The 14,939-nt window shown below is 42.8% G+C and overlaps 1 protein-coding gene across 1 annotated transcript in view; it reads right to left on the reverse strand.

The window, feature by feature from the left end:
* The window catches only part of Syt16 (synaptotagmin 16), a 101,488-nt gene that overhangs the window by 12,252 nt on the left and 74,297 nt on the right, over positions 1-14,939 (reverse strand). Inside the window, exons 4-5 of the mRNA XM_055595283.1 lie at positions 9,242-9,682; positions 6,510-6,699 (exon numbers count right to left, since the gene is read on the reverse strand). Of these exons, the coding sequence (XP_055451258.1) occupies positions 6,510-6,699; positions 9,242-9,682 (631 nt within the window). The remainder of the gene's footprint in view (positions 1-6,509; positions 6,700-9,241; positions 9,683-14,939) is intronic.

Below are 14,939 nucleotides of genomic sequence, written 5' to 3' on the forward strand. Positions count from 1 at the left end.
ACACACACACACACACACACACACACACACACACACACACACACACATATATATGTATGTATATACAAATATACAAATATACATATCTGTATATACGTATAAATGTATACCTATGTGTATAGACATATATGTGTATATATGTATATACCTCTAAATGGTCTTAACATCTTTGTCAAAAAGAATTTGACTATATGCAATTATCTCTTAAGCAAATGAAGATCTTAGAACTCTTTGATTTCCAACTGTCTTATCCATCCTTCACGTTACATCTGCCTAGGCTTTGACTTCCATTCTGTTGTTTGATTCCCAACACCCGTCATATTTAGTACCGTTCCAATTTTGCCTAACACAATCCAGGAAGCTTACACTCATTTATGGATTTGTCAACTGTTTCCTTCATTCCTTCCTCTTGCATCCATTACTTCCTTCTAACTTCTCATTCTTTCTTCCTGACATATATTATTTAGTATCTTTCAGGGATTAAGCCTTTTCAACTTTCAAGACAAATGTCTACTTTTCCTTCGCGCAGATAACAAGCTGACACACTGGATGTTTATCTTGCGAGGCTTTAGTATTGGGTCTGTGGTTGAGAAGTGCATCTCTTCCGTTAGTGTACCCTCATTCCTCTCTCAGTAACCATGGTTTTAAAATGCCTTTTAGATGTAACCAACATATCCCTGACGCTTTAAGATTTTATTTTCTTTAGATTGGGTTCGAGTAGCATTTCCCCTCTGCTTTTAACCTAGGCTTGCCACCCAGTTATTGCTTTCCCTTGACATTTGTTTGAACATCTCTGAGCTTCATTTCCTTCTCTACTAAATAAGATTAATAAAGGAATTCCACAGACACAAGCATTATCATCTTTTGAAGAAGCCAGCTATTCTGTTGGCCTGAACTCGGCATGTGACATAGGATCACAATGTGTCATCCTCTACCTAAGCGTGTACACCGCTGTGCCTAGCTGATGCTACCCCTGAGGACTGGACTCAGAACCATGCATGCAAGGCAAACCTTCTACCAACTTATTAGGTCTGCGGACCACCACTTTTCATACTTTCTGACTATGATCATTGAGACAACTAAGTGAATTTTTCTAGAAAAAGAAAAATTATACGTGCATGAGGTAAGTTGGTGCCGTGTCTCAATCTTCATAAGAACTGACCATTAAGCTGGTAGCCATGGCTCATGCCTTTAGTCCCTTAAGCACTTGGGAGCAGAAGCAGGCGAATTTCTGAGTTCAAGGCCAGCCTGGCTTACAGGGTGAGTTCCAGGACAGCCAAAACTACACAGAGAAACCCTATCTTGAAAAACCAAAACAAACAAGAACTGACTATTATTATAAGCACACAGTGGCTACTAAGACACTGTTTAAAACAGTTGTAAAACAAGGCCTGTGTCCTATGTGTGCCCGTTTTCATAGAATCCTTTTTCCCCATGTGCGTCGTCTGTATATTATACCCTCTGCTTTCACTTGTTCTTCACAGCAAACAAGAGGCAGCTCTGATTTGCTTTTCTGTTTTTCTTTCCTCCCCTCTGCTATTGTGAGTGCCTAACAAGGTTAACACAGTGCTGCTGCTAAGTATTATCATTTGGGTTGTAATTATCACATGTGACTAATCATGTGCATGCTGAGAAGCTGGGGGAACTTGCTGGTTTTAACTGGAGGGGACATCTTAATGATAGCTTTTGACAAGCAACATTATGTGTGTCTATATACACATACATACACAGCGCAGAAATACACTGTCAGTGAAGGCAGAGTGGAGATGGAGAAAGAGAAGTTGCCAACAGAACAGCTGACTTCTGCAAAAGATGTCAACGCTCGTGTCTGTGGAAGCCCTTTGCTAATCGTGTTTAATAGAGAAGGAAATGAAGTTCAGAGAAGTTCAATCAATTGTCGAGGCCAAGCAATAACTGGGTGGCAGGCCTAGGTTAGCAGCGGAGGAGAAGTGTTAAACTCCAAGTGAATTGCTTTTCCAGGAAACCAAGTTCAGGAGACAATCAGATGTTTCTGATTGGTACTGATGACTTATGCATAAGCATTTGTAAGGCAGAGGGGGGTTTCAGAGAGCTGCCGGATGTCAGATCTTTCTCACCTGTTCTTCAACTGTGAACCTGGACTCTTCCTTTGACAGGAGAAGAATTGTAGACCAGCCTATACCACCTTAGTGGCAATTACAATATTTCTGAACAATGAAATTATTGTACACACTTGCCTTTTTTTTTTAAATTGGCTTAAGGATGATGCTAAGGAAGGTACTGCTGGAATGTCAGAGTGTGCCAAACTAGATTAAGAAACTTCCAGGTGGCCAAAGTGGCTGTTTTAGCCTATATTCCCACTGTCATACCTATTCTCAGTTGTCAACTTGACTATACCTGTAATTAATTAAATCTCAACTGGCTGGGCACACCTGTGAGAATTTTTTCCTTAATTAAATCATTTGAAGCAAGAAGACCCACTCTATTTTGGATCTCTGAGATGGAAAGATCCACCTTTAATCTGGGCCACATGTTCTGGCAGCCCAGATTAAAGAACATGGAAAAAGAAATCTCTCTCGTCACCTGATTGTTCTCGCTCTTGTTTGCAGGTACATTCCTTCACGAGTATTAAAGCCTACTCCTTCAACATTCCATTGTATACTGAGGACCAACAGAGCTATCCAACCTCATAGACTGAACAACTCCTGGATTCTTGAAACTTCCATTCATAAGCAGCCATTGTTGGATTAGCTGGACCACAGCCTGTAAGCCATTCTAATGAATCCCCTTTCTATATGGAGAGAGAGACTCACTCTCTAAGTTACTCTAAAGAACCCTGACCACCATGATCATATTCTCCACATTATGAGACCTTTAGGTTTCAGTCATTTGGTGAGAAAGGATGGATGTGCAGACTCCGGTTGGTATGGTTGATATTTGTTTTGACTCAAGTCTCCACCATTGTGTTGACTGGTCTGCTGAGTCCCCCTCCCCAAGGATTTTACCTTATATGTGGGGAAAAGGATTACAACTTGGCTGCCTATTTAAAAAAAAAAAAAAAAAAAAGCAGAATTCCACTTACATATGGCTTTCTTTCTTTCTTTCTTTCTTTCTTTCTTTCTTTCTTTCTTTCTTTCTTTCTTCCTTTCTTTCCTTCCTTCATTTCTTTGGTATTATTGTTATTTTTGTTTTTGTTTTTTTTTTAAAACAGGGTTTCTCTGTGTAGCCTTGGCTGTCCTGGAACTCACTCTGTAGACCATGCTGGCCTCAAACTCAGAGATATGCCTGCCTCTGCGTCCCAAGCACTAGAACTAAAGATGTGTGTCACCACTACAGGGTTCATCTAGTCTTTTTCTGAATTGCCTATTTCTTTCAAAGAGAAAAATTTAAAGACACAGCACAGCAACCTCCTGATTGGGTTGAACTGGCAAGTTCAAAGTTCTTTTGTTTTATGATACATCATAAGGCAAGAGATTCTCACTTCTAAATCTCACTCTTCATCTCTTTTCTGGCAAGCAGTAAACCCTTAACAATAGAGAAGTTCCCAATATTTAGGCTCAGTCTCTTCTGCTTCACACTTACCCAAGCACCACAGTTCCATAATCACAAACACCAGCAAGGCAAGGCTGATATTCCCTTTTGATAGAAGATGGAAACACCTGAGCTGAGAGCCTCACGTGCAGTATTCTTTTGATCCTGGCTTACATTCATTTCTAGGAATGCCCCTCCCCTCATACACAGACCTTCAGGTATCCACAAACAGAAGTTAGGAATCACTGGCTGCCCTCGCTCTGCTGTGGGCAGCAGTGCACCAAGCCCCCTCCCTGCCCTGTTCTCACTCACAGCTCATTTATTAACTGACTCCCATTTCTTTCCTCCTCCTCCTAACTCTGTTCAGTTACCTCACAACACCAAAAATACACCCTAAACTTGCCTGGTAGCTGTCAATGTAGTGTTCATGCCATAATGCAGATCTAATGCTTTCAGCCTCTCAAGGCCTTGAAAATACCAGGAGCATCCTTTCAGGCTCCACAAAGGAACTGTCTACTTCCTTCTCCCTTCCTAGTTGGCTTTTTCTCAACTACTAGCATTTCACATAGACCAAAAAAAAAAAAAGAACCCTTCAATTTCCACTGCTTGGTCTTGGCTTTAATTCAGAGCCTCACAACAGCACTGCTTTCTTATACTTTGATTTCAGAGATGAAGTATGCCAGCCACAGTCATGGTTAAGTTGTGACACTATGCCTATAATAAATCCTACACTAGTGTACATAGACTAAAACTTAGGGAATTCAAGCCTTCTTCAAGTTAAGGCTTACCATTTTGTCTTATGCAGGTTCAAATAATTATTACAATAATTTCTTCTTTGAGCACGTTTTAAAAATAGAATTATATAAAAATAAAATGGTATATCCTTCCAGTATCACAGCTCTATGTGTATTATTTCTAACCTACCAAATATATTTTCTTTCAGATGAGGAAAAAGACTCAGGAGAGCTTAGCAGCTCACAGCTGGCAGGTAGGAGAAGCTGAATTTACAGTGCGGTTTATTAACCTCCAGACAATTCTTTCTCAATCAACATGCTCTACTCATCCCTGCATTGGTTGTGGCGTCCTAAGACGGACCTGAATGGGGCATATCTGTGATCCACAGCTTCATCAGTGTTTGCATGCCCATCATCACATGCCCCAAATATTGCTCAGACGTTACCAAATTTCAACAACCGAGAAAAAGACACTGGCAGACACTCTGGGGGAGGAGTCTTAAATCAGGATCTTAAGTACTGGGCTGCTATGGAAAGAGAAGCTGGATCTGTAAAAGAGCCTCTAGCTGTGCGTGATTGATAATCAGTGCCTATTGTACATTCTAAATAGCTCTTACCTGCCTGAATAGCGCCACTGGCTGTGGATTATGGTTGAATTCATTACCTAGAGTTCTGGGGATTTTCTCTGCTGCCTTTAACACAGTTTTGCTAATGCGTGTGTGCTGAGAAAAGTATGCTTATTTGTATGTGTTTATTGCACATGAATATGGACGGTGAAGGAAAACCTTGGGTGTCGTCCTCAGGAACACCATCTACCTCTTTTTACACAGGGTCTCTCATTAGCCTGCAACTAATTAAGCTCAATTAATTAAGCTCAACTGGCTGTCCAGCAAGCCCAGAGAATCCCTCCATATCCTCATCCCAAGTGCTGAGGTTAAAAGTGTGTCACAATTTCACATGAGTCATGAGGGGTTGGACTCAGGTGGTCATACCTGTAAAGCAAATGCTTTACTGAGTTTGCTCCTTAGTTCCCTTTAAAAGTCTGGCTAGAAGGAAAGCCACGTAACAACAGATGCTTGGCAGTCTGTAGCACAGTGAAAGAGGGTAGGAATGGAAGTCTCAGAGTCAGTTGAAGGAGCTGACTCTTATCTAGTCTGCCATCTGTCTCTTCCATGTAAAGCCAGGCTCATTGACTGTTGGCATTTGTATTGATTTCGCCGTTCTTTTAGTGACATTCTAGTTTCCCTGGTAAGAAGATTCTTTCTCTTCTGCTTCCCAACCTTCAAATTTACCCTCGTGTTCAAGAAACGCTAGAAGTAACTCTACAGCGTGTTTCTGACTCTCTTGCAGCTAGCATTCCAGATACAAAAGTATGTTTCAAAGATTAGGTGTTTTTTCACATCAGGTTCAAAATGCAGAAGTGTATCTTTAAAAGCTTCATTTTTCAGCTAACTAAGATCGTTAAAAAATGATGTAGTTTTGTAGCAGTATTATTTTAGTGTCCCTTATCCAACTTCTTAGGTTGAAGGGCTATTGAGGCAACTTGTAGTTGCAGTTCCTTGACTCTTTCTGAACCCTGCCCTCCAGCCATGGGGATAAACAGGTTGTCCTGAGCATTTCTTTCCAACAGTAACCTCAGAAGTAGTCCTTTTTCCCTGATGAGACAGTCTTGCATTGCCCCCCCTTCACCATCATCACAACTACTAACATTTCTGTCTGCTTAGTGTATGTTAGGCACTAGGCTAAGCCCTTCAAATACATTTATTAATTTAAATCTCTCAACACTCCTATCAGGGACGCATTGGTTAATAATTTTTGCAGGTGGTTCAAGAAGGATTCAGAAAGGAGACTGGTTGTGTAAAATCAGAGCAAATTGAGTGGGTAATAATTGATCTGGAATTCAACCCCAGCTCCGCCTCCCTCTGAAGTCAGAATTCTGCCTCTTTACAGTGGAGGACTCTGTAAAATATTGGTGGATTCCAATCCCCGTGCAGGTTCCACTTCCGAAAAGGCTTCAGTCTTTTACCTTAAGTAATTTAGACACACAAATCATTCTAAATCATGTCAATTTATGTTTAGATTGTATAGAAACCTTCTTTCTAATTAAATAAAAGCTATGAAGAAAGCCAGAGATATTGTTTCGTGAAAACATGCCCAAACCATACTAAATCTATCTTTTACCACAAAAAAAAAAAAAAATGAAGAATTAAGATGAAATAGTCACAGCCTTCCACTTGCCTCTGGAGATAGCAGGCACACACTTACCAGGAGCTCGGCTAGCAGAGAGGTTGCGGAAATGGCTGCCTTTGATCATTTCCACAGATAATCGCCCTGTTGTGGCGTTGTAGGACAGTCCCACCAATAGCTCTGGCACCCCTCCATGAGACAGCGACTGTGTGGATGAAGCACTGTCACTGTGAGACACCACAGATGGGCTGAGCGGGGACTCTCCACTCTGGAGGGGAAGAACACAAAGAAGTCATTGGCCCATGCCTCGTCCTTCTCTTTGAGAGAAAGCTGATATTATGTTTGGTGAAATTGTGACCCAGTCTCAATGACTGCCAAAGATTACTAATGGGCACTCAGTGTGAATTACAATGTGTCGGGGAGCGCAGCCATGTATGAGACGGCCCGAGGTACTAGCCGACATATTTATTCCAAGAGTAGTCTCCATTCAATATTTTCTCTCTAAAGACAAAATGGACAAAGATGTTATTGCTCGTGTAAATCAAACCTTCTAAGATACATGGAGTGTGAATAATACATTTAATATAGGCCAAGATTCCCTCCTGTGCAATTTGTTTCTCGGCATTTCTACGGAACCTACCCACTCCAGAGCTTTGTCTCTGTTCTCCATGCCCTTGATAAATAAGGCAATATAGAAGATGTTTTGTCTCAAAGATAAAAGAAATGACCACTGGGCACTGACCAGTGTCTGGTTCCACTGCTTAAGAAGGGCATTCCATAGGGAAAATGTTTCCTTCTATGGAGAAAAAAAACAAGTTTACAAAGGAAGCGAGCACTTTCACTGTTAGATACTCAATAGGAGATAAGACACACAGATTGTGGGTCTTGGTGACCTGGGAGGCAGCAGGTGAGCCAAGGAGAGAGTCCAGACCTTTTCTCGTGTTTATTCATGTGCACACTTCTGAGTGCTACTATCATGAATGAGGCATGTTAAGAAGAGGACAATCTAGACAAAGCCACTGATTCTCACTGAGGGGGCATCGTCAGCCCGGGTAGGACGGTCTGGCAGTCTCTCCAGAATGCTGCTTCCTCTGCTGGACATGAGCACGTGAGACTTACCCTAAATCTTTCTTGACTGTATCTGAAATTATCTTCTAAAAGTTCTTACCAACATCCCCATAAGCAAAAACAATAAAAGGATTCCACAGCTGTGAGTGTCCAGGGGAAGGCAGCCTTTTAACCAAACCATGTATGATGAGAGCCCCCAAGCTTTCGTGGACAGTGATTTGTAAGAAGAAAAGGCTTGTGGTCTCGACAAGCTTTGGTGGCCAGAAGTTAGAGACACAGCAAGGAAACATTTGCATCCTTGGGTCCCCTTTTGACTCCTCTCGGAATTCTGTTCTCTATGAGTTCATGATTTTTTTTTTTTTAAGGAAGAATTTAAATAGATGCGAGACATGATCTGACTTCTGCTTTCTTGGGCTCATTCTAAGCCCTGTGTCAGAAAACGGCAAAAGCGTAGAGGCCACCAGCAGGGGACTATTCCACTAACCCACCAGAAAGCCGGATTCTGCTTCTATGGAGAGAGAATGCTCTCAGCTGGGAAAGAGAGGTCATGGGTGAGTTCTCCAATTTTGGAACTAGCAACTGGGAAAGATGAGCTTGCCAGCAGGCAGGTCTGGGAAGACAGCGGGTGGCATTGATTTAGAGAGGCAGAAACCAGGATTTACAGTATGAAGATGTTCAGTCAAAATTAGAACTTCAGATGGGTAGACCTTTGTGGAAAGCTTCTCTGCCCTCCACCATGCCTGTGTGGGTCTCTCCCTTTGCCTTTGAATATCTGCCCACACATGTCTCATTCCTTCAATTGCTTGAGCTATGTGGTTTGGTTTTGTTTTTTTCACTATCTCAGAAACCTTCTCCTGGCCATTCTAAACAAGCCAGAGCCTCTAGAGCTTTATACCAAGGCCTGCCTGTCAACACCATCCTCGGTGAGGCTGTGGAGCAATTACCACCACTTGCTGTCAGGAAACAGCCTCAAATGAATGACTGTTGGCTGACTAACCCATACCTGCCTGATCTTTCCACATAGCCTGGCAAAGGGGAGATCTTTATCGTATATGACAGATAATCTACATCAGTGATGGGGCTGTCTGATCTTAGACCTCCAAGCTCTGGAAGCCATGGGGCAGGAAGAGGAGTAAGATACGCTGTAGGAGACCAGTCATGAAAACAGAAGGTCTCAGAAGTGTCGGGAACTCAGGGATGCTGTTGTAGGATGTTTCCGAATACTTCAGAGCCTCACCTTAAATGCCCAGTGGTACCCAGCCTGCACTTGAAAGGCTGAAACAAGGGGATCATGAGTTTGAGGCCAGCCTGGGTTACAGCATGAGACTGAGGCCAGCCTGGGCTATGTAGTAAGACCCTTGTTTCAAAACCAACAACAAAACTACCAAGTCTAAGAATCCTCCTAATGCATACTGGGGATGGAAATGGAAGGAGGAGGAATGCTGATCCACTGAGTCAAAAGCCCAGCCACCGCCCCCTCCCTGCCAAGGTCTCGCCATGCCCTCTATTCTGTTGCCACTGTCATTTCCTAAAATGGGTGCGAACCACATCCATCGCATTATCAGGCTTGAAAGACCTACCGTCCATGAAGTGCAAAGCATGGCTTATAAGGACGAGGAGAGCCAACTGGAAAATTAAATTAACATCTATGAATTCACAAGCCGAATGTTGTAAATCAAGGGCTGACAGTCCCGGGTCTTTGAACACACCGCAACATTGGCAGGACCACTTAATATACTCACGCTCATATTACTTCTTGGCTCCAGAACCAGAGTCACTTTCATTTCGCCCTCTGGGTGCAAGTGGCTGAGAGAGAACAGCCTCTCTCCCATCATCCTCTCTCGGGTCATCTTCCGGGCAGCATACAGGCGGAAGCGGACAGCACAGGCAGCCACGTCTCTGGGCTCCAGCTTGGCGAAGGTGACCTTCTCCTTGAAGACCGGGTTGGGCCCTCTCTGGATGTTCGTCTTACCCCTCTGCTTCTTACTGGGGAGCAGCACTACATGAACCTGCCAGGAGTTGACACCGCTTCGGTCCTTATCTGGAAGACCCTGCGCTCTCACAATGGTCACCGTGAGCTTCTGGGTTACAGCTCTATATTCAAAGATGACATCCAGGTCACCACATTTTGAGATAGGCTCCGAGAGTCTGGGAGGCACCTGCAGATTGGTCCCATCCTGTTCCTGTCACAAGCAGAGGGGGAAAATGAGGACTGGCAAAGACGGTGACAAGTTGCTGCTCCTTGGTGCTTTCTTGGCTCCCGGGCTTCCTGACTGTCAACACGTGGCCGCCAGAAGGTCTGTCTGTTTACTAAGTTCTCACTGCTAGACTGAATTCTTGGTGTGAACAGTGCCTGGCATTGAGTAACCTTTTGAGAATGTGTTTTTTTTTTTTAATGAATAAATTAAGGGCTTACAATCTTTTAAAAAAACAACAGCCATTTGCACTGCCTCACAAAAAGTACAATGGTCCACATGGCTGAAATCATCCGAGACATGAAGACTCCAGTTAAATAAACTATCTACTATGTAAATGCAACAGGTAACTTTCGAGACCCTAGGAGTCATTGCTGAGCCTGGATCCGTTGTCCATAAATCAGAACTTTCCCATAGGCAAAAATCCCTGTCTCGGGCAGCTGATCATTAAGAGTCTTTCTAAATTTCCTGGGAGAGCAGGCTAATGGCTGAGCCTCTCCAACCCTAATGGCCACCTGAGTCACTGGGGGATTCTCTTGAAGTCAACAGCTGGGGGCAGAGACTGTATTTCTAAGATGCTTGCCAGGAATGTTGGCTACAGAAAGCCATGCCTAAGGAGATCATTTACAGCAGCCAATTAACAAAAAGCACTACTGGAGCCAGAAAAACTGCGTTAAAATCAGAACTCTGCCACTGGTTAGTGTTCTGAGCCCTGGCCAAACGGGAAACTGCACATTCGCATATGCCTACTGAAGACAGGAGGATTGCAAAGCTACAGAAATGCAGTGAGCTTTTCTACACTCTTCAGCTAGAGGGCCAATTTTAGCGTTTCACTATGTCTCCTTTGTGTCTTAGTCTCTGCATACTTACATATGACATGTATGTACACGTGTGTACATATTTGCTGAATCATTGAAATAAATGTGAGACTCTGCTTTTGAAAAAAGAGAGAGTAGGGTTGTAAGGTTTTAGTCAAAATGATAAGCCTTCTTCAGACCCGACTCCAGGTTTATTCCCGCTAGTGGCATGGAGTTAGTTCTTCCCAAGCATGCTTCTCTCTTTATGGAATATCACTACTGGCTATCCACTCACCTGTAGGTACTCAGATCTGATGTCCTTACTGGGAAAACTAAACTGAACATCACGCACTGTAAATACCACGACACCAACAATTACTAATAATGTCAATATGATTTAAATTTTTCCCTGAAGGCCCGGGTCTTACCTATAACTAAAAGGATCTCACAGTGAACCCCTTCTTCATGTGAATCAGTTCCTTGTGGAATTGAACTCTAGATGTTGCTCATTCTGCAATTATAAGTCTGCTACTTATAAGCTCTATAACACTGGGCAAATTATTTAATACTTTCCATTAGCCTTTCCTCAATAGTAAAATAAGGATGATATCCACTGCACAGGGATGTTGTGCAAAGTAGAAGACTTGACATATAGGAGACATCTAATAAATGCCCTTCCCTTTTAAGATTCAAATTAGCCTGCCAAGAAAATTCAGCTCTCTTGTAAAATAAGGGGAGCTCCTTCCATCCTTTCCCCTGTGCATGCAATCATGCATGAGCATTTCTATTCAGAGGTACTTAGTTTCAAGTGATAAAAGTGGTTGCTATAGAGACTTCTGAATACAACTGACTAGTGTATATATAATATTAGAAGCAAGTCTCCAAGGAATTTGGCTAACTGAAAAACCAAGGCAGAATCTTTTCTTAAGCTCCTGTCTCCCCATAAAACTCCCATCTATTTTATCCCACTCTTGATCATCTACATGGCTTGCCTAGATGTAATAATAGCTAGCATCTTTTAAGTTGTTCTTAATGTCAGGTAGCACATCAAGTCTGCACATTTGAAATCCCCTTGGCCCCATCCCTTATTTCATTTTCCTGCACAGGTACAACCAACCTTGGCTCTGAGAAGTTGCAGCCTGGAGTGACCCAATAATCCATTACCTTCTGCTTATAAAACAGAATGCTTGGTTCTCATCCTTGGTCTATTGGTACCAAAGCTTAGAAAGTACTCTGCTTCTCACCAAGTTTGGAAAGGCCAGAATGTGCCATCATTAACACTCTTTGCAATAAGCTTTCTCCCTTTGGCAAGATGACCTGAGAGCAGGTTACAATTTCTTGGAGTACATCCCACAGGATAAAGCAATTGGTCAAACTGGGTGGTGGCCAATTCAATGGCACATTCTCATCCAGGACCTCTCTTCTTCCTTCCCTCATCCCCCCCCATCCTTCATTAAGAATGTGCTCACTAGCAAAGAAACAAAAGCCTTCGCCTTCAGCTCTGTCTTACGAGGGAACTCAACTAAGAAACACCGTGCTTTTTAATATTTATACCTGCATAATGAGGTAGTGTTTGAACTATTTCATGGGAAAGGAAATTAAAGCTAAAAAGGGCTATGTAATACCATTCCAATAGCAGGGTCATATTCCAGGCCAGCATCATTCAAGTGTCCTACCCCAGCAGCCTAAGAACACACCTCATCCATTGTTAGATAGTCAAAATACCAGACTTTGTGTTAAGCCACATGACCTACTTCTTTCTGTCAAACCTTCCACTGTACATGCTTCTGTTTCGTAAGTATGTGAGATGAAAATGGAAACTGGACGCCAGTACTGTAAATTCATTCCCTTTCAGGTAGGTCGGTCTCTGTTCCTCATATTAGGTAGGAGTCATATTAGGGAGTCATCTACTTCAATGCTAAGGTAAAAATGCCTGGTAATAAGAATCTCCACGCCAGCCCATCAGCTGTCTATTCAGGTAAGTGCTCCCTGCACCTGCTGGTTTCTGGGGGAGTCCCCGGCCAAAGCTACTGCAATTGTTCTGAGAAGTCTGGGCCAAGCACAGCTCTGAGCATCAGCTATGTTCCCCATGGGCCAATCCTAGCTGTTGCTCATGAAAACTGGGCTTTGCAGCCTCGACCTGGGTTGATTTGAGACAGAGATTTGTGAAGTTTTGTATTTTCATAGCAATTAATTATTTCAACGCACATCACCTATCACCAGGCCACCAACGGAGCTCCTTGTATGGGTACTGTTAATACTGCTAATCTGTTTGACCTTCCTGCAAGGTAAAACTCTCTTCCTCTTTATCCCCATTTGGCAGATTTTAATTAACTTCTCAAGGCCAACCAATTAATCAGTGGAAAGCAGAGATGAAAAGTGGGACACCTGTCTCTCTGTGTATCTGAGACTTCCAGCCACCTTCCCATTGTTTTCCCTACCAAGCCCCAGGTCTGTGGGAGAAAGTCAATGGACTTTGCCAGCTAAGGGTAAACTGGAAAATCCATGATCATAGCAGGTAGTCACACCGCATGAGTGCTTTCCTTCTGAGACAAAATAAATGATTCCTTGAGCTCTCCTGTCCCGATGTTCCCCTTCAAGGTGGAAATGCTTGCATCAAGCTGTCAAAAAACCCACGTACGTTTAAAGATTTCCTGTCAAACCTGAAAAGCCTTTCTGTTTTAGTAAGATAGTGTTGATGTCATCTTGTGGCCCAAAGTAAATGGATCCACAATCTGTTCTGGATGCCAGATACACCAGGGAAGACAAGGTTCTTAACACAGCTAAGAGACAAATAAATCAATGCTTAAGAGGCAAGCTACGGCTGCAGAGCAGGCAGTTACGGGAACTGCCTGAGCTCCATCTGAAGTTCTACAGTAGGAGCACCAAATTACAGTTTTTGTCTCAAAATAGATAGGAGGTTGAATGGTGCACACGGAACTGTCTGGGTATTTTTGGAGTCTGAGAACATTCAGTACCCTTAGCATAAGTCATCTATTAAAGTACCGGGAGGCAGGAAAATGGGAGGTTACGTGCAGAAGGCAAGCCCAAACCTAATGGCACAATTATCAGGGAGACAAAGAGTTATCAACAGGCAGGTAAATAGTTCTGTTTTGTTTTTGCAGTGAGGGAGACAAAGGGAATATTTTTAAATATTGTGTGGGATTTGATTTGACTCTGAGTAGTGACACCATGGGAAAGCAGGCTTGTATTTTGTTTCTCTCTTTCTTTTTAATAGAACTGATGAAAAGTGAGTAGCTTTGAGTACCTGTGTAGGAGGGGCTGACTAACAAGCCATAAACCAGGTACCTGAGTTTCCATTTCTGGTTTGCAGCAGAAACAGCACCATAGAGGCACTAGCAAATGCATGCAAACATGTGCAGAGGCCTTCTTACACACGTCCTACATATGTCCACTAACATATGAAAACAGCCAGGCTGTGGAACAGGATTTTCTACGATTTTCTTTTGTGTTTCTTAATCAATCAATCAATCAATCAATCAATCAATCAATCAATCTTTCTTTCTTTCTCTTCCTTCCTTCCTTCCTTTATTATTTATTACAATTTATAATTTATTCACTTTGTATCCAGGCTGTGGCTCCCTCCCTCATCTCCTCCCAGTCCCACCCTACCTCCCTCTTCTCCCCCTATGGCCCTCCCCTAGTCCACTGATAGGGGAGGTCCTTTTCCCCTTCTATCTGACCCTAGCCTACTGGGTCTCATCAGGGCTGGCTGCACTGTCTTCCTCTGTGGCCTGGCGAGGCTGCACCCCCCAGGGGGATGAGATCAAAGAGCCAGCCACTGAGTTCATGCCAGAGACAGCCCCTGTTCCCCTTACTATGTAACCCACTTGGAAACTGAGTCTATTGGCTACATCTGAGCAGGGGGTCTAGATCCTCTCCATGCATTCCTTCTAAAGAGATTCACCCCATTTATTTTCTCTAGTTGCAGTAATCAACTCGTTCTCTATTTTTATCTTTACATATTACATTGAGGTCATGTAAATATGAAATTTTTATTAGTAATTTCATCTAAGTTGATTTCAAGTTAACACCTCTCAACGTCAACAAATCATTATGGAAGGGATGCAACTCACAAACATCAACCAGAGATGCCTGTGAGACAGAACAATGTTTGTAAGACCTGGGATTGCAGTAGCTAGCATCCCTCTCTGTCACGGGTGCCATCCCTACACATCATAGACAAGCGTTACTTTAAAGACTGATTCATAAGCTGCATCTTTCATCAAATGCTTATTACAAAAGTAACATCAGTGGCCAGAATGTTGTAACACTCAGTGCTGCCTTCAGCTCACTTCAAAGCTAATACTATAAGACCTTTGTCCTAATATCATGTGCGTTTTCATTTGGAGGGCATTTTACTTTAGTTTAATTCTCCAATAATTTTTAATTTAGCAGTCATAGCCAAGGATTTGGGGTGAAATAAA

This window comes from Psammomys obesus, unplaced genomic scaffold (genome assembly GCF_907164565.1).
Source record: "Psammomys obesus unplaced genomic scaffold, mPsaObe1.curated_primary_1811, whole genome shotgun sequence".
Classification (NCBI taxonomy): domain Eukaryota; kingdom Metazoa; phylum Chordata; class Mammalia; order Rodentia; family Muridae; genus Psammomys; species Psammomys obesus.